The following is a 20,575-nucleotide window of genomic DNA, read 5'->3' on the forward strand; positions in this document are numbered from 1 at the left end:
TAGCTCAACAGTGAAGCAACCCAGCACCTTACATGGCCTGACATTAATCTTTGCTCACTGTCCGGAGCAATATCCACCTGACTAAGCACAGCTGGTGCAGTAGTTGTGTAGGTTTGGCTGTTATTTGTCATTCCCTTGTCTTTATTTCTGGATGTATTCCAGTATCTACATAACCTCCTCTTCTCTTCTTGCTAAAGGTGCTTGGAGGCTCCACTTGAAGAGTGGAGGGGTGATTGGGCTAAATATTCCTAGAGGCAACTACTCAGTGAATTCTTTGCTCCAATCACAGCCACATTCATGCATGGACCTTGTATCCATGTGATACATGAGTCATAGCAGGAATCTGAGCTTCAAATTAAACTGTCTTTGGACTAGTTCAGACTGTAGGCACCAAATCCTTCTATGCCCTCCCCAACCTCTGTTTCAACACTGATGGGACTCCATTCCCAGCCTTCCCCCGGCATCCCAGGCAAAGTCAACATAACCAGCCCCAGTGGAAACCCATGGGGACAAGTTTGGCTCCTCTCACCTAATCTGTGGTCAGTCCGTCTGCGGCACAAAAATAGATGGTATTTAGGAAAGTTTAAAAAGCGTACAGAGAAAAGAAAATGCTTCAAGATGTCACCGTCCTGGGTCGGTGGCCCAGTGTTTTGAGTTTCTTGTGTCTCTGAGTTTTTGTATTATGATCTTAGTTCTTTGTTGTCCCAGTTTATTCTTTAGTCTAGTGTCTTAGTTTGGCTTTCTTGTATTCTCTTTAGTTCTCTGAGTATTTCGTAGCTGCCCTCTGTGTCTCCCTGTTATTGTTCTCTGTGTTTCTTAGTTGCTCTGTCTCCCCTACTCAAGTCTGCGTCTATGTTACGTTTCCTGTTTTACTTTGAAGGTCTGTGTCCTACGCGAATGTCTTGAGTTTCGCTTCCCTTGGGTGCCGTTATGTCCGATTTCTCCCAGCTGTGCTCCCCTTCTGTGTCTCAGTCCCCTCGTTATTTCCCAGTGTATTTAAGCCCTGTGTGTCTCTGTGTCAGTGTTGTGATCATGCTGTGTGTTGCTCCCTGCGTCTCCCTGTGTGTGTTTTGTTAGATTCTTCTCAGTTTAGGTCTTGTAGACGTTCTTGGTTCAGCAATAAAAGCTGCCATTTTGAGTTCAATCCTGTTTCTAGTGAGTTTGCGTTTGGGTCCATTTCCTGCCTGCACACAGTCGGATCATGACACGAGACGCATATTCATACAGGAAAATTATCTCAGGAACAGGAGTTCACTGCCCCCCTTGCCAGGAATGTAATGAATTTGAATAATGTACTTTTATCATGTGCAGAAGGTCTTGACTCTTATATATCATCTACCAGGATCAGTATCAGATTAGCTTATAAAATATGTGTTACTAGTAGAGAAATTATTACGGCGATATATTTGCTCTTCAGTAAACAGTCAGTCTGATTTCTATTCTGTTCTTTCTGTTCTTATTTACTGTATGTAATTCACATGCTAGTATTCTATTAGCTGTGCTGTAAACTATGGAAATGTTCAGTTATGTAATTTCTTGGTCCGCTAGTCATAAATCATTTCTTTTAAACCTTCCCAATGTGTAGCTACACGTACAGCAAATAAATCCTAAATGAGCTGTCTTCAGTTTGAAACACTGCCTTTAAACCATGGTTAATGCTAACAAACCACATTCGAAAAACAATGATTTTGTGAATGTGGTCTGGAACAGGTTACTGACACAGCTGGGGAATGACAAAGTACAGCTTGATAATATTTGTGAAAAAGGCTGCAGAATCTACAGTGTGTTAAAAATAGCACGAAACCTATTGAATTAAAGGTCTCTGCTCTGTGTTGGTACAGCTTACGCAGCCCACTTTGCTTTTGATAATCTCAGCATGCAAAGTTATCAGGTACAAATGACTAAGACGTTTAATTCAACAAAGGTAACACGACACAATAAAATACTCTAATACTGAGGATTCACAGGTAAGCCAGCCAAGAGCAAGTTCTGATTAAAAAAATCCCTCAGTGAAACAGTTTTTTAGTCACGTATTTCTTGCTTGTACAGGCATTTGTGTGTTCTCACGGTTGCTTTTTGTTCATGTCGCAATGACAGTTATCTGCTATGCAATCATGCATACATATTCAGGTTACATACAGCTACCCAATTCATCTGTCAAGGTCTCTTACAAGTCCTTTGCTCATCCCTGTCGTTCTCTATGCGCTCCCACACACGCGCACACACTCTGCCTGCAGACACCTCTGCAGCCTACCTCATTATCCACTCCTCTAATAATGCTCCTTGTTAAATTGCAGTGTTAACCTGAGAAACAGGAATAAAGACCTTTTCTATCACACTACTACTTACAAGCTTTCCAGCCCTGTAATTGCATCAAGGATTCCATATTTTAGGTCTGATCTCATTAAACGTACAACAGCCTCTCAATCAATGACAACTTTATAAGCAACATTGCCGTGATGTGAGAGGTCAAGCCTCGGGAGAATAAAGATATTCTTTTTGCAAAACTTGTACCTTCTTGCCAAAGTGAGCAGCTTCTTTATGGTAACAGTAATTTACTTCGATTCATCTAGCAGCTGTTTTCTCTATGAACACAACCAAAGTAAGTGTTGTTATCAACAACAATAAACTGCAGGTCACCAACTTTCACAGTAAGACACAGTCAGGAGGATTCACCTTGATGCCCATTTGAACCTTATTCCCAGTTTGAAGTGCGGTTAGCCCAGAGAGATATTATGAGATGAACTGCTACCGCTCAGGGTCGCTGCTCACCAGATAACAACCAGCCTTACAGTGTTATCACTCATCCTGATCGCAACCCTCCATTACCGCTGCACCACTGCTGATGCATAGCGGTGCTCTTGCGTACTGTATATCACAGCTCTCAAACTGCCCCTGAACCATGCTCCGATGCACTGTTAATGCCTCAGCTAATCTGATCTGTCTCCAGCTGGTTTACTACGTATACACATACCTTGATATGAAGCTGGGAAAGTAGTCTTGAAGCAGCTAGACTATGACAGGAGCATGTAGGGTGCTAGCTTCATTTTCACAGGCTGGCTGCTAATAAAAGGCTGGATGGGGATGTGGAGGATGCTACCTAATAATAGAGCATCCAGAGATGCGTTGCTATATCACGTTGTTAGCAGGGTTTGTAGAACGCAAAGTGCTAATGGACATTAATGGTGAAGTGAATGCGTGCATGGGCAAGTTAGCATTATGTGTTATTCATGACCCCTTCAGCACGCTGCTGTGGTCTGCAACCGGTGTTCCCAAAGTCTTACAGCAGTGATAAAACATATTTCTATTATTTTTATGTTTATGGATATTGCCTTAACTTTCGTACTCTAATAATGCTTTGCCTTCGACAGGTGGATGTGTTATATTTAAAGCCGTGTTATTCTGTTTTGTTCTTTGTTTGTTTTATTATTTTCTTAGAAAATAGTTTGAGCTTATAACGAGGTATGGTTCTTTGAAGCGTTATAGACTTTCATTAGTATGTATTTTAAAGTTTGCTTGTTTTAACATTAATCCTGGAGAGCGAGAGGATGTCTCAGGAATAGAGAACAGAGAAGTGAACTGTACTGATTTTCAAGAATGATCAAGGGTGATCTGCAGAGCAGGAGTAACTACAGGGGAATAAAGTTGATGAGCCATACCACCAAGATATTTGAAAGACTTGAAAGTAGGTTAAGAAGAGAGGGGACTATCAGTAAGCAGGCTGTGGCCTCAGGCTGAAAAAGAGCACCAAAGATGCCGTATTTGCTTTGAGAGTTATGGAGAAGCATAGAGAAGCCCAGAAGGAGCTTAAGTGCGTCTTTGTGGATCTAGAGAAAATGGTAAATGGCCTGCATTTGTATAGCGCTTTTCTAGTCCATAGGACCCCAAAGCGCTTTACACTACATTCAGTCATTCACCCATTCACACACACACTGGCGATAGCAAGCTACATTGTAGCCACAGCCACCCTGGGGCGCACTGACAGAGGCGAGGCTGCCGGACACTGGCGCCACCGGGCCCTCTGACCACCACCAGTAGGCAAACACGCATTTGCCCAATATCCTTGGGCAAAGCTTGCCCAAGGATATTTGGCATGCAGACAGGAGGCAGCCTGGGATCGAACCACCGACCTTCTGATTAGTGGCTGACCTTCTCTGCCACCTCTGCCACCTGAGCTACAGCCACCCCACAAAACATATGACAGGGTGCCAAGAGAGGAACTGTGGTAATGAATGAGGAAGACAGAAATGACGGAGACGTTTGTGAGGGTGGTGCACGACATCTATGAGGACAACAAGACGGTGGAGAACAGACAGGTTCAAAGTACAGTTGGGATTACGTCAGGGATCAACTCTGAGCCTCCTCAGGTAGGAGTCTTCATGGAATATGATGTTCACACTGTGTACTGAGAATAGAGAGGCGGTGGAAGAGAGCCCGAGGAGGTGGAGGTATGGATCTGGAGAAAAGAGGAATGGCGTCAGTAGAAGCAAGACACAATATATGTCTGTGAATGAGAGGGAGACAAAGAAAAGAGTACAGGCAGGGTGCAGCGGGTGGAGATGAGTGTCAGAGGTGATTTGTCACAGAAGGATAGCACCAAGCGTGAAAGGGAAGGTTTAGAAGATTGTAGTAAGAGCCCCTATGATGTATGGTTTGGACCTAGGCATTAAAAAAGAGAGTAGGCAGAGCTGCAGGTGGCAATTTTGAAGATTCTGGGTGTGACCAGAACGAACAGCCGCAGAAATGAGTATATCACAGGGACAAGTTCACGTTGAGCAGTTTGGAGGCAAAGTTGGAGAGGCAAGGCCGAGATGCTTTGGTCATGTGTAGAGTAGGGACAGTGGATATATTAGACAAAGGATGATAAAGATGAAGCTGCTGGACACAGAGAAGATTCGGGATGCAGTGAACACACGGCTCATGTGACAGAAGAGGATGGCAGGGATAGGGTGAGGAGGAGGGAGGAGCTGAAAGAACAAGCACAACAACAGATGCAAACTATCCTGCCCAATTCAAACAATGTCCGTCCTGGACATCAAAAAACCTCGGCGCTGACAACAACATCAGTAAACAACATTGGACTGTTGCAAAAATGGCTTCTGCCATGGAGTGACTGAGATAGGAACAAGAAAGCTTAGACCTTGGTGTGCATATAGACAAAGTCACACACACACACTTGACCATTCTTGAGGTACTGACATGTCTTCTAATTGGATCAAGTGTCATCCTTGTTCCCCAGTGACAAACTCTGCTCTGACATTGCAGCTTCTGTCCTCCGGCAAGCTTCTAGCACCACAGGGTGCCTCAAGGAGATCGACACATCACCTCGCCTGCAGATCATAGTGGGTGACATACACTAGAGACACCTGCTCTAACTGAAGAGACGGCAAAACAGCAAGAGATATGGGCAGGAAAAACTAAGCTGGACAGAGAGGAGGGCAGAGTAAAGGCCTTAGGAGAAAAAGTGTACTTTGGGTGATATGGTGGTGGAAACTCTCAGTATATTCGATCACTATGAAGTACATGTATTAGTTACTAAAGGTTACGTATTTGTCACAATTTATTAGAATGAAAATTTCTAAAACTGTAAATAAGCCTGTGTCACATCCAGGAAAAATCCCAACTGTACATAACCACCTGCTTTAAAGCAGGGTGGCTGCTCCTTTCTTGTTATTACAGAAAGCTTTTATTTACATGTGCAAATCCAAAGTCTCCTTTGTTATATGGAACAATTTACAGTACGCCCATACATAACTAAGTGTAAATGTGCTCATGCTATTGTTAACTTATCTTGATAAATGTGTCTGTAAATAACAGCACGAATGTTGTAGTTCATTACACATGTATACATACAGGGTAACGAAATACAGTTTGCATCTAATCAGAAGTGCAAGAGCAGTAAGTGCAATAGGAGCAGATTATATACAGATAAGAGTAGTATAAAAGGTGGGAATAGTTATGAACAGATTACGTACAAATAAGGCAGAGCCCAATCCATCTGAAGCAGATATGTTTTATATGCATGGAATTCCACAGTAAAGACAAACAGGTGAATGCAAACAGAGTTTTCAGTCTATTGTATTCCTTACCTCTTATATCTACAGTACTTCCTTGTAAATAATCACTTGAGAGTCACAAAAATGAAGCGAGGCTTTGGTATTAAACTTTTATACCGACTGTGATCATTGTGAGCCACCCTTGAAAACACACTAACGCTAACTATCTCTTGAAACGTGAGGGATAGACTCGTAAATATATGAAAAGATGGTGACAGAGTCGGTGCTTTGCTGTGCAATGCAATAACCTGTGGATATATGAGAGTATTTGATAAACAGAAATGAAAACAATTAAAATGTCTGTAGGCTCTAACTATATTGTGTGGTGTAATTATTGTGAAATATCCTCTTGCTTGTCACACGCACAGATTATATTGGTAAACCTCTTAAAATTCTATTACTGGAGCAGGCGGGTAGATGCAAAGCAGGTTTTGCACAAACACCAACTGTACCTACAATTAAAGCGCTGATGAGCCATTCAGCAACTTTCTAAATGCTAATTACAGAACTTGCAAAGGAGTTGTTTCATATTTCATGGTGTTAGGTAATGCATTAGTTATGCAACATAATTTATTTGTATTGTGATTTTGACTGCAACTGTGTGCTGTTTTCCATACCATATGGATACAACTTAATATATCTGGGAGTTGGGGGTTATAGTTATGGATTAAAGGCATACTTAAGAACAGAAGTCAGAAGCTCACAGTATTCCTCAGCCAGACACTAAGATAAAGAAAACAACTAATAGAAGGAAAGGGGAAGGGATTGGAAGGTTTAAAAGTTAAACAAGGTTAAGTAACAAGCAAATACCTGGGCACATGTAGCCAGAGGTACTTCGTGGATTTATACAGCTGGGAAAATAGTTATTTACTGATCATAGGGTTGAGGTGTTTATTATGGGGATTTAGATGTGTGCGATCCCTCTGCCTTCAGGAGTTGAAACACCTGAAAAGTTTATGTTTATAAGGAGCCGATTCATTTCTGTGGATCCCTGATAGAGTCCCTGCCTGAATTGGTCTCGCTGTTGTCGCATTAGACCACATAACTGCAGTACTGGATTATTTATGGTATACAGTCTTTTAGGAGTATTGCCTGTAGCTCCATTTTCAAATGGACTGGAAGCAGATTTCCAGTCCATTTCCTATGTATGTTTTAATATTTTACTACATTAAGCAAAGATATGGTCATTTTGATTAGCATCTGAACAGAAAAACCCAAAACAAACACATTCTCTGTAGATGTGTGGTTTGGCCGACAGCCACGCTGCTATAGTCTGAAGATAAAATAATTTTTGTGGAAGTGGTTCAAGATCAAAGATCGGGGTTTTTCCTAGGGAGAATGTTACTAATGGGTATTATTTGAAAAGGAGAAATAAAAGGGATTTAAAAAATGATAACTTTATTTTTCTTCTAGGTTTAGATCTAATCCCTACTCTCTGCTTAAAAACATGCTTCAAAACATAATTCTACAAAGCAGAAGTTAAAAGGTTTTTTCACTTGACAGCAGCATTTTGCTGACATTATGGAGTTATTATCTGTACTGGGATGTAGATCTGGTTCAGTAATTGCAGTCTATTTCAAATACAGCATCAGCTGAATGCATAATTTTTAACTGTCTCTTAGCAAACTAAATATCCCAGCCAAACTCATTTTCAGCCAAGTTAACTTCCTAAGGAAATCTTATCTAAGAGAGATATTTTTGTCTGTGGAGGAGGCCTCGGGGCTACATAGCCTCATTATTTCGTTTGGCTTCCTGACGACATTTCCTCTTTTATCCTTAACAACACTATGGTGGATCTTGGCTTTGGACTGGAGCATAAAATATCCACCCATTTAAACAAACTGTTAACACACAGATGGGCTATCTTAGTGAGGCAGATGTGGGCTGTGTAACACTGTTGGCTTCAATATGTTAAGAATTCTGTCATTCATATTTGGATCACTTATTACTTCGTGTTTTCACAAGTTCATTCAGGCATAAGTTTGACAGCAGAACAAGCAGCTATAGCATGGGTGGCATATTTACAATGCACATGCAACTGACAGTAGATCAAGTGACATATAATTTATGGGTATTGTTCAGGCTTAAGTTAAAGTGAACCATACTCACATTTCACAACTATAGACTCTATGAATATTCTACATATAGTCTATGTGTAAAAAACCTGACTAATTGCTAGTGAGTCCTAGACGTTGCAGGCAGCGACTGTGAAATTAACTGCTAAAGCCCTAGTACGTCTTTTATGTATGAGAATGTTTTAGTCAGACCCTAGGAAGAGTAGCTACTGCTATTGCAGGTGCTAATGGGGATCTTAATAAACTAAACTATCTAAACAACCATTCAGAAAGGCTGGTGACTCTCTGGTAACCACCAGTTGCAAGTGAAAAATTTGTATATCCTACAGGTTGGCAAATGGTTGCTAGGTGGTGCACCAAAAACCTTTAGTCACCAGAAGATTGCCTGTAGGTTGCCCACTGAAGAAAGTCTCATTAGCCAGCAGCAAAAGAAAAGCCAAAGATTAAACTCAAGACAATCAAAAATGTGAGAAACACTATTTCTAACTACAGGAATAAGGAAGGAACAAAGCCCTTTCATACAAATATGATATCAAAGATAATGAGAACCACTTTAATTTTAAAATGCCATATACCATTTTTCAATACTGCCTAAGTAAAAGTGACTTTATCGGTGAGAAGTCCACAATGTTTTGGAGTTAATGATTTTTCTCTAGTTCTGGACACTGAATAAGGTTTGCTCATTGACAGAGATAACTCATGTCTCCTACATAAAGCGACATCCATAACACTGCAAAGTCCCAGTGAACGCAAGAATCAGTAAAGCAGCTGACAATAATATCCATTCCCTCAACATCTTCAAATTTTACATTAGATTTGGATAAGGATGGAAAGCATCTGGAGAAAAAGACAGTCTGCAGTCTGCCTTTTAAATTAGATTCAAACTCTGCCCAAGCATCCGCCTCCTCTTCCTTCATGGACAGAGTGCAAGTCTCTGTTCTGTTGTCAGCAAAACACAAGCCAAGAATCCATGCAACATGCATGCAACCTTTGTAACTTTACTTGAACTTGTAGCCAGTGGGATATTTTGACTTTAAAATGCCGTGCAGGCACACACTAACCATTTTGTTCTTCTTGGAGTAAGTCTTCTTCAGCAGCCTCTCATTCATCCTCTCCTGCTCCCGCTGGGCGTGATGAAGGAAGCCGTTCTCCAGGGGATCCACCACTGGCTGAACATTCTCCTCTTCCTCCTCCACCTCCTCGTCCTCCTTCTTCTGACGCTTTGCCGCCTTTTTCTCCTTCCACCTCTCCTTCTTCTCTTGCGTCTTCACAACTCCACTCTTCTTCTGCAGAAAAAGATTTTGTTAGAACTTGGCAATTACGTAGTATTAATCAAAGAAACTAAACTAGATCAAGTCAGCAGTAGTGAATCTCAAATAATTCTGTGCTTGCACTGAATGACAGATACTGATCAGTGTCACACTGAGATTTACAGCCTTTGGTGTCTCAAGGATTTTCTTTGAATCCTTCAACGAGAACAAAGCAGACAGGTCTAGATGGATATACAAACTGGCAGGAGATAAATGTGCAAAAGAACAGAGGGAGGGTGTACCGCAGCTGGCAAATAGTCAAGTGTGCGGCCCCTTTCACTTCTGGCTTATACAAAGCAAGCAAACACTTGAGCAGAGAGCAGTGACGCTCCCTCTCTCTAAAGTCATATTTAATCCTGTCAGCAGCAGAACAATGCCTTACTGGAGCCTATAATCACTTTATGGTTCAGATATAATGAGCTTGTGATATGAAGTGCTGCTTTAACACACACTGGAGAAAATACAGCAGCTTTACATTTAGTCTATGACCACACAGTCTCCCCCTTTAACCTTGTTAGTTGTTGATTTCATGCTTCAGCAATGCCCTGTATGAAAGCAGTGTTTGTTTATTGGAATTTAAAGACAGTTTCTAAGTTGCTGGTATGTTATACAGCGGTAGCTCGTCCTCACCTCCCCAATTTTATGCCCAACACGTATAACAGAGCCACGTGGCTGCGGCTTTTGTTACTGAAGTCACTACACTGGTAAAACTGTACGAAACGTTAGATGAATAATATTCTATGTTAAAAGGTTTTGCTGAGGTAAAGTTTGATGGTTAGCCTTCACATATGCTCAGCCTCAGGATCTCTTCAAGCTGCCACAAACAACTGAGTTTCTAAGGAGAGATGGGTGAACAGCTCACATGAGTGGATTTTTTAGTTTGCAATTTAAATAAAAAGAATGAGCATCAATAATGAAATTACTAATGAACTGCAGCCCTAGTTTGATCCTCAACTGCTGGTGATGCCTCTATGAACAACCAAACCTCAGTAATTCCGGCGGGATAATCAATGGGAGCACAGACAAGACATATTCTACAACTCCTCCTTGCAAGGTACTGCACTTTGAGCTCAAGATGGCTATGAACCCATCTCATAGCACAGATCAGCTGTTCTAGACTCATACTTATAACACATAATAAGACACAAATGGTCAAAGGAAGGTCAAATAAAGCTGGCAAGTGAGTAAAGTCAAAGCCATTGCCAAGATGATAAAATAAAAAAGCGCACACGTGTTGGCATACATGCACAAGTCCTATTCCGTGACAACCCCTGATGTCTGCCTCACTTCTGTGTCAAGTGTCTGAATTGTTCCCTCCTCCTGGGCTTCAGCTGCTCCTTATTTCCATATCTGAAAATAAGACTGAGCTGGTGATGTCCTGCTGCCGGTGGTCATCACTGTGTGTTTGAATGGCACAGGACAACACGTCTCTGTTGGAAGCCGTATGGAGCTGAGGCCAGAGGGCTGCAAGTTCACATTTCAGCATCTGTTCACAGCCAGCAGCATTAAGCCTAACTGCAGATGAATCTGTGCTCCATATGAATAATCAAATTATCGACTCCAAAGGTGGGAGATTAGCAGATGGGTAGCACATTAGGCTCATAACTGCTAATGAATGACACCTTCCGTGACAAAAGGTGTTTATGTATCAGGTACTTAAAAAAAACAATACTCCCATAGAAAGGAGGACAAAAATCAATCTCCAAAAATGTAACTGCCAAGAGAAAGGAACCTAACTAAAACCTACCTTTATGTTGGAACCCAGGAGTCCTGCATAAATTGTGTTTTTCCTACACTGAAAATATTTCTAGCTGAACTGTTTCAGAGCTTGCAGTTCCACGCCTCATGAAAGGAGCTGTTTAAAAACAGGGTTTTCTATGTATAAGAATTTCTTCTCTCACACCTTTTAAGAGTGGGTACAACACTTGCCGATCACAGGGAAATCACATTTTCATTGTGAAAGGAATCAGCTGTTTGTTGAGCCAAAGGTCACTTTACACAGTAAACCTCACTGGGATATAAACGTCCTTTATGAAATAAGACCAACAATGTTTTGTTGTGTTGTTAAGAAGAAAACAGTTAATGTATCAGTCTTATTGTATGGGGTAGAATCTTATTGGATTTATCATTTTTCATGCATAGTAAATAAAGCGAGTCAAGTATTTACACAGCACCTTTCAAGATAAATATCACAAAGTGCTTCACAACAGGAATGGTAAACAACAAGAACAAACACTTAAACAAAAGCAAGTTTAAAAAGATGAGTGCTACGGTTGTTTGACCACAGATCTCAGGTTCAATCTGAGGCTATGCGTGGGCAAGCCAAGTCTGAAAGAATGATGCTATCACTCATCACTTTAGTAGTGGAAAATCCTTTCACTGTTATTTTTAAATTTTAATCCATGTTAAGCAGCTAGTCCCAGGCCATCCCACCGCATAGCCATATCCCCCAACTGCTTCTGCAAAAAGGATTACGCCTAATGGTTACACATAACCCAACTCCAGCACCTTCCCCTGTAGCTGGCAGTCATTATTATTTCGCTGCTTTAGAGATCTTCTGTGAGGTTTGGGCCACTCTAACCAGAACTTGCAGAAAGTGGAGCAGAGTGTGGAATACCAAACGGCAGTTCCTCAAGATGAAAGACTCACTTGGAAAGGAGCTGCTTATGTTATTTGTATTTGTCTGCAGGAGAAACTAATAGAAACCTAAATTTGTAGGAAACATAAAAAAAAAAAAAAAAATTTGTTGAAAATTAAATTTTAAGTTAAAACTGAAAGAACACCCCAGCTCTGCATGTGTGATGGTTCTGCTTCAACTTGTAAGAATGTTTCATATGGTACGTTGTTAAGAGCTCAAGAAATAGTTGCAGTTAAAATGCACTTTATATGCCTGGACTAAAATCATTGTGCTGGTATTTATAGTTTGTATTATTCCACTGGGTGACATATTTACCCCATCACAAACGGCCGTTACCCTGCCCACACGTTCACACTGTGGTGTGATATCACACGGCGACTCAAAGTAACTCTTTTCTCCTCACGAGTAGACACATTTATTTCTCAAGATGCAACATCCAGGTGGTACTAACAGACGACCTCCCATGGCAATCATTGATTTTAAATCTGTCTTTAAAGAGCTTTCATTTTTTGACTGTACTGGTATCATCTTTGTGGGCTTAGAAAATCAGCATTATCTTCAGGAAAATCCTCCCCTGTAGTGATAAAAAGCCATAATTAAGTTTGTTTCTACATTTTAAACCCTCACAAAATCGAACCATTCCCCTGCCACTTTCATCTATTATTGTCTATCATAATAAACTCAGCTACCTTTAAACCAAATCTAGCAATATTACTGAGGTTTTCTTTTGATATTTTCTAATCCACATAATAGAAAACAGAGAATCCTTAAATCATTAAAAATGAAAGGACTACCGAATATAACATTGCTGCACATTCTTTTTAGTTTGACTGCAGTAAACCATTAACATGTGATCAAATACACATCTTATTTAAAGCCAGAAAACCAAACACTAGGTGCAACACCAATTTACGCACATAGTGCATATCCAACTTGAATCTGGTGAAGCTTCAAACATCTCACCACTATCTCTTTGACCTTCATGCTACATGTCTGTTTCAAGTGAAATGCAAACTAATAAAACACAAATATGCCTCAGGAGTAAATAAATATCAGCTGCTCAAAACTCAAACTTTCTTGCTAATATAGTGTGGCAGGTTGTGGCAGTGCCTCAAGGGCAGTATGCTGAGCAGCTGCCACTCCAAAGAAAACGCAGATCATCGCCAGAGGCATGCAAACAATATATTGCAGTGTTAAGTCATATCAACATGTATTAATTTCTGCAGCCTCTTGCATAGATCTCACAACATACCACTGAGGAATTATAGATGCCATTTCAATGGAGGCAAAATGTACTACACAGCGCTACAGTGAGAGTAAAGGATGTAGATCTACACATAAAAATGTGTCATGCTTCTCAGTCTAGTTTTGTGTTTGCCAGCATTACAGCTTCTGTTAATCGCATTATCAGAAGCTCAAGCTCAAGCACACAGCAATTAGATTTTGTTTAGAGCATTTGCACCTGCTCTCATTGCTGTCTCATGTCTGCTGCATTCTAAATAAACAGATTTTAATTGTTTGTGTGTGTTATTTCCATTTATTCAGTCCATGCCTCAGACAACAGATCTATAATAGCTCCAGGAGTAGAAGGGTAATTCATCACCGTGTCTGCCAGCAACAGCTTAGTTGTGATATCATTTCCATATTTCAAAGGCCTGAAGTAGGGTTTTTCTTTTATGAAATGGTTATGAAATTATTTCTGCACACAATGGAGCAGTGTATCACACTGTGTACTGTTAAAAACATTTACAAATCAAAAGAATAAAATACTGATGCAGATAATTGTGACGGAGCTTACTAGCTGGTGAAAGTGCACTTCAGTGTACACCAGGTGAAGGTCTAACATTCATCATAGCATTTCTTTACCTTTAAGGCCTATGCAAGCCTAATATGAAAACATAACTTGCAGCCTTCTTTTATTCCCCTGATGTCGTGTCTACTTTTTTATACAATGTTAAAAGCCTTGCTATTCATGTCATGGTCCCCGTGCCTGCTCGGCTGGCCCTGTGTGGCTACATGTTATGTTTTGTCTTTTCTCTCTCTCCTCTCTCTCTGCTCGCTGCCTGGGCGGAGCTCATTGTGAGCTCCCGGCCTCCACCACCTGTAGGCAATCACCTGTGGCTCCTCACCTTGTTTGCTCCCGCTACTTAAGGCAGTGACTGAGAGCACCTCGCCGCTGGACTATTGAATAACGCTCGTCAGTGCTACTTTAGCCTCAGCCAGTTTTGAGCTCTGTCCGTGAAAGTTCCGTGCTAACCCTTGTTCTCTGTATGCAGATTTCTCGTGTTTGGTTTGGAGACTCTGGATGCTTTTCCCGACCCCGCTCTGCACCCCTGGGAACCCTGGCCCCCTTCTCCTTCACCTGTATATAGTGCACCTGGAGTGTGTAAATAAACCTGTTTTTCTGAGATTTCAGTCTGCGCCGAGTCCTCCCTGCTCCTCCGTGACAATTCATCTGTGAAGCTTTTAACTAGTGGTCAAAGTAGTGAATCTCTCTCGTTTTACCTTGTTCTGCCTAGGATAGAAAAGTGACAGTGACCTCAGCAGTAGAGAAGAAGTGGTTTAAGATATGATGAGGCAGTGGGGCTGACAAAAGAGCGGGAGAGAGGAGAGGATAAAAAGGACGAACACAGAGAGAGAGGGAGAGATACGGTGATGGTGGGGGGGTCTCAGCCTGGAACAGGAGAGACCGCTCGACTGGTTTGACCCGGCCACGTTACCCTGGCAACAGAATGGGAGAGCTTTGTTGCTGTTCCAGGCTGCATGGGGAGTGGAGTGTGTTTATGTGTGTGTATCTGTGTGGGTACAAGTGCATAAAATCCAACACAGGTTTCCTTTCCGCTAACAATAAAGCGCATGGCTTTACATGGTTATGCTGGGACCTTGAGATCCACTGTGGAAGCACGTTTAGTTCCCAAAGGAGGGTTTATGCATTCTGCACAGAGGAATGTCAGCAACCCTGAGGTTTCTTGCAAAGGGTAACGGGGTCTTCATGAGGCATACACAAGCCAGAGTTTCACAAAATAGACAGTGTGCAGAAAGAGAAAGGGAGATGAAGACACTTAGTAGTGTCTGGTGCTCATTATCATCATGCTTTCTCCACGGAACTCTCTTCTTTCTAAGGCTAGTAATTATTTAGGAGACACAAAGAGCTCTGCAGGGTACACCTCCCTTGACATTAAGCGGTACCACACAGAGATTGCAGGGCTGGCTGCCACAGCTCCTGTGCTCTTCAATGGAGTTGTGGGAAAACTATCAATTATATACTTCCAAATAGCATTGTACGTTTCACCGAGGTGCTGCAAAGTGACTAAAGCTGACTGAGCTTTGTGTCTTTTCTTCTTTTACAGTCCGAGACACCTGCACGTGCACCTGGTGGTGGTCAGAGGGCCCGGTGGCGCCAGTGTCCGGCAGCCTCGCCTCTGTCAGTGCGCCCCAGGGTGGCTGTGGCTACAATGTAGCTTGCCATCACCAGTGTGTGAATGTGTGTGTGAATGGGTGGATGACTGGATATGTAAAGCGCTTTGGGGTCCTTAGGGACTAGTAAAGCGCTATATAAATACAGGCCATTTACCATATATACTCTGTGCATTAATCTAAACATAAATTATATTTCCACAGGTGTTTAAGATTGTCAAGTATTCTATAAAATCATGTATTTGTAGTTGGGCTGTCCTGTCAGGACCACATTTATCTGTAAAATAACAGCTTCTTGTGAGCTCAGAAAAACAGGCCCTACATATTGAAATTAAAAAACATATTAAAACATATTATTTAAAAAAAAAATCACAGCTAAATTTAAAGGCTTGAGAACTGTGTGTCATGATTAACAGTCAATATCTACAGCGGGATTAAAATATTAATGGCAAACAGCTAGTTATACTAAGAGATTACTTATATACATGCTAATCAGGCTGGTGGAGCTTATATCTGTTTAACACGCCTGTTTTGTCACACTTCACATGGCAGATGTTATTGTCCCCTCTTCGTGATATGAGTCTTCTCTATGAAGGCTCATTCGTTCATTCAAAATTCATTTCAATTGAATTCAATAGCACCAAATCACAATAGCAGCCGCCTCAAGGCGCTTCTTATTGTAAGGTACACCTTACAACCTTATAACAACCAGACAACCTTTTATCAGCAACCAGTTGGTGACAGTGGGAAGGAAAAACTCCCTTTTAACAGGAGGACACCTTTGGCAGGAACAGGCTCAGGGAGGGGCCGACAAAGACCACATTACACGTGAGCACAAGATGGCAGTAATTTAAGGATGATGGAGATGCTCAGCTGGAGATGCTTTATGGCACTGAATGCTGTTCAAGATGTAAGGAGAGTGATCACTTTGATATGGTATGTTTTAACTTTTAGATGATGATGCACTGATTGCCTTGTTTGCCCTGAGGAAACCCCCGTGCCTTGCATCTATTTTTTAGTAGTAATACTAAAATATCTCTCTTACATATTTGCATCCAATTAAATCAATAAGAAAAGAAGCAAGCAAATTTATGTGGAAGGAAGTGTATTTAACACACTGATAAAGTCCGAAGATAACAAAATCTGCATTTAAAAATGACTGGAAAGTGCAAAAATCACCTTAAATAGTGGCTGCTGCTGTACATCTACAACCAGAAGGTGTATAATAAAATCATTATAATAAGCTTTCAGAAATCTTAAACAATTATACCTGAAATTTGCATGATTTAAACCCACCTCCATATACTCTTTAAAAACAATGTACAACACATTAAAAGAAGACCTTTAAATACACTGTACAATGTATTAAGTATGGATTTAAATTTTTATGCAAACATTTTTTATGAAGCTTGACTTGAAAATATCACATTTTCGGTCATTATATCAGGACTGATTCTCCAGTTGACTCATACTGAACTCTCAGGTCACCAAAAGATCCTGAACGTTGAGTCGAGCTGGATCTTTCACCACAATTTAGCTTTTGCTTGTGTCTGTGTATTTTTTTAGTAAGAATGCAAAATTTAAGCCTTTCTTTCCACATGACATAAAAGCAGCGAGCAGAGTCCTTTGTTGCATCACTTTTGCACTGTTTAGCTGCCTTTAGGCTGGCTGAGGTCTGGTTGTGTAGATTTATTGCTCAGCTGTTGTACTGATTCTCTACACATTATTGCAGCTCTTGGCATGTCCAATAAATCACCTTGATTTGTCATGTTGTAGACGGGATTGATTTAATCATGCCTGCTCCCTTTAGAAGTGTTCGTCATGTGACACTGTTCAGACAAAGTGGAACACACACCTGCTGTTTATGCTGCTGTCAGCTACATCAAACGCACCTTTGGTGAACTTAGAGCATATGCTCATTTACTCAGACGCCCTGTTTTTCCTCAAAGCACACAATCAGAAAGCTCTTGCCTCAAAGGTAAAAGACGTGAGAAGACATTTTTGTGCCAAGGAGATTATCAGGCTGTGAACGAGAGAAAGCGCATGTTTCTGCAGTGAGCACGCTGCACTAGAGCATAGAGTAAATACACCACACCTACTTCAGCTTTTGTTAAGTGATCTGATGTATTTTCTCTTATTTAATGTAAGCTAGTCTTCCTGTATGCAGTGTGTTGTGTGAGAACAGAGAAATAAAGAGAATTTGTAGGGGTTTAGCCACGAAGGATTAGCATGCAGCTATACTAGTTGACAGAAGCTAACCTTCAGGCAGGCCTCTCTTTCAGATCTCTGTCAATATTTTTTTCCTTGACATTAACATGTCTGTATATCATAGCTTTCAAACGTTTCCATTATTGTGTAAAAATCCATATGGCTATGCACTTCCATTAGTGCTACTAACAAGTGTGGCTTTTGGATCACATTTTGTATCATATCTGTAGCACTATTAAGGTTGTCAAGTTTGCTTTGCCACACAAACAGGCTCCTTTATAAGCAGCACTACAAGTGACAATTTGTAGCAGCAACAAGAGACCATTGAAATTCTGAACAAGTATTTTGTTAGATATTAACTGAAACCAGCTGCTCTCAAACTTCGAAAAGCAAATGAAAATGTGCATGAAAACAGGCACAAGGGGGATCTCTAGTATCTGGATGTTTTAACAGTTTTGGAGCCTGTTGTGTGCTCTTCCAGTGGCTCTTGGCTTGGGCATTCCTCTTGACAGCAATGCTGCTATATGCCGAGTGTGTGTGCAGGTGGTGATAACTCCCCATTCCTTCTCTCAGCTGCATTCCCGCGCCTCTCTTTTATTGTTCTCTGCACCCATCTGATTGCAGTTTTTGAACCAGCTGTGTGTGTGACCACAGAACGAAACTGCTGCTTTTATTACCCTTTAAGTCTTCTTATTGCTATGCAACCTAATGCTTGTTTATGTGCTTATGTAAACATGCACCGCTGATGAATATTTATGCGACTGTGAGAGGTCAAGGGTGAATTATGAATGCCAAAATTACCCCTGACTTGTACCACTGCACGCAGTCAGAGTATATTTAGAGTATATGTGGAAGTGCTTGTATATCTGAGTACTATTCAAGCTTGTGTATTCTGGTGGAAGTGTGTTTGTGCACCACACATGTTCAAGGGCTGAATTAGCTCCTGGAGTGACACCATCTGGCCAGCGGGTGCTGAGGGGAGAAGAATACGGGAATGCGGCAATAACAGGGTGGTACAGTACAACAATAAACATGGGCTTCAAAAATGTTTAACACCTCAGACAAACACTGAGGAAATATGAGACGACAGACACATATTCTGCATTTCAAGGATAAGATCAAGATTCCTCCTCATTGCCACTGTGTTAATACAGCAAGTGAGTCTTGATATACTGTCCTATATCCATCCATTAATTATTTCCTGCTCCTTTCCCAAGTGCTTATGGTATATGTTGCCCTTCTTTCACAATGTAGTGCTACAAATACTACAAATGATCAAGTGATCAATAAATATAGCATTTATGTAGAATGTAACATTGTATCCGTCATTTATCTGCTTCACATACACAGTGTGTCTGCTTTAAGTAAAAGGAGCGATCAATAACATGAGCAGCAATCCATGGACAACAACAAAAATGCATCCAAATATTAAATAGGCAATGAATCAACATGTTCATTAACTATATGGGATGAGATGCACTCACGAAATTCAATAAGAATTCACTGTGACAGATAATGCAATTACTGCATGTGTCGATTTTTTCTTACATGCTATATTAACCATGATGACACGTTGTTAATAACGGTCTGATTTGATTTCTGTGATTTCAAACTGTAGAGACCAATCCACTCCTTGTGTTCATGTTATGTGTTTTTGAGGGTGATCCACACATAAATAAACTATTCATCATTTGTGTTTTCTTGAGATTCAACAAACATAATCTTGATTACATCACAAAAGGCTTCAGTGGTGTTACACTCTGCATCAGCTCATGCGTTGGCTGAGTTGGCTGCCACCAACTGAGCAGTTTATTTCAGCTGTCAGACTCGCTTCCTCAGTCTGAGCTGCTGATCATTTTGTTGATTCTGCAGCAGCTGATGCATGCATCCAGGGGCCTGCTTTCTTCATGGTCCCTCACAGAAACCTCTGATCTAATGTTTGCAGGTTGTCCAAGAAGAAAACAAACCTTTAAAACTAACTGTTCAACTTTCTGTTTTGCGACTGTTAAGTCTAACAGTTTTTGAATCATTGCTGGCCATGCCAAACATCACCAACAAACAAAATTTGCTTACAAAACAGCAAACACACACACACACACACACACACAAAACAGTCTGATCCCTGAAGTCTAAATCAGAGCTTGTGTGCTACCAGATATCACAGGTTTCACCTCCCACAGGCTCTTCTAGAGACTGCTAAGTAGCTTGTCTGTCAGGAAAGTGGCTTTCTACAGAGGCCAGTATGTCCTGTGAACCTCCTACCCATTGTCACAGGAAGCTCCCTGATTTCTGTGGCTCAGCCCACACACTACAGCCCAAAATACAGCCGGGTGTCATTCCTTGGGTTTCTCCTTTCCTCATATTCTCCAGAGAGAGGAAGTGTTGCCTCGGCAACAACTATTCCCATTGGTGGAGTGGAATAACAGAAAACTTCTATAAATGTGTAACGCTGGTTTCACACTGTCAACAAATCTGCCCAACATATTTTCTGTACCAACTGTTGAGTGTTTTTCCATGAGTGGAACTGCTAAAAGCACACCAGGGACATTAATGGCAAGCTTCTTCAAGAAGAATAAACGGCGAGCGTCTGAATGCTAACAAACACATTATTCTGTCGGTTTTACTGAACTCTCTATTTTTGACAGTTGTTCTCTGTGTCGTTTCACTACAAAGTCAAATCAAAACACAATTATAAAATGCCGACTACCTCAGAACGTAGCAGAAGTGTTTTGGCGTCAGACAAATTTTTGAGTGCATCGTGCTGTGAGCTGAACCAGTATGAGGATTGGCTTTGTTCACACAGCAGGGGGCCGACAGAGCATAGGAATCCCAGCAGAATATAGCTGACAGGAGAGAAGAAATCTCAGATCT

At 41.2% G+C, this 20,575-nt stretch overlaps 1 protein-coding gene across 9 annotated transcripts in view; it reads right to left on the minus strand.

The window, feature by feature from the left end:
• Window positions 1–20,575, minus strand: part of fbrsl1 (fibrosin-like 1) — a 288,815-nt gene that overhangs the window by 188,555 nt on the left and 79,685 nt on the right. For all 9 annotated transcript variants that reach the window (XM_085293337.1, XM_085293336.1, XM_085293335.1 and 6 more), the window contains exon 2: window positions 9,193–9,417. In XM_085293337.1, the coding sequence (XP_085149463.1) occupies window positions 9,193–9,417 (225 nt within the window). The remainder of the gene's footprint in view (window positions 1–9,192; window positions 9,418–20,575) is intronic.

The sequence above is a fragment of the Mchenga conophoros genome, linkage group LG12, assembly GCF_057382185.1.
Source record: "Mchenga conophoros isolate Kocher_MC1m ecotype Shallow Benthic linkage group LG12, M_conophoros_male_GT1.1, whole genome shotgun sequence".
Lineage (NCBI taxonomy): Eukaryota > Metazoa > Chordata > Actinopteri > Cichliformes > Cichlidae > Mchenga > Mchenga conophoros.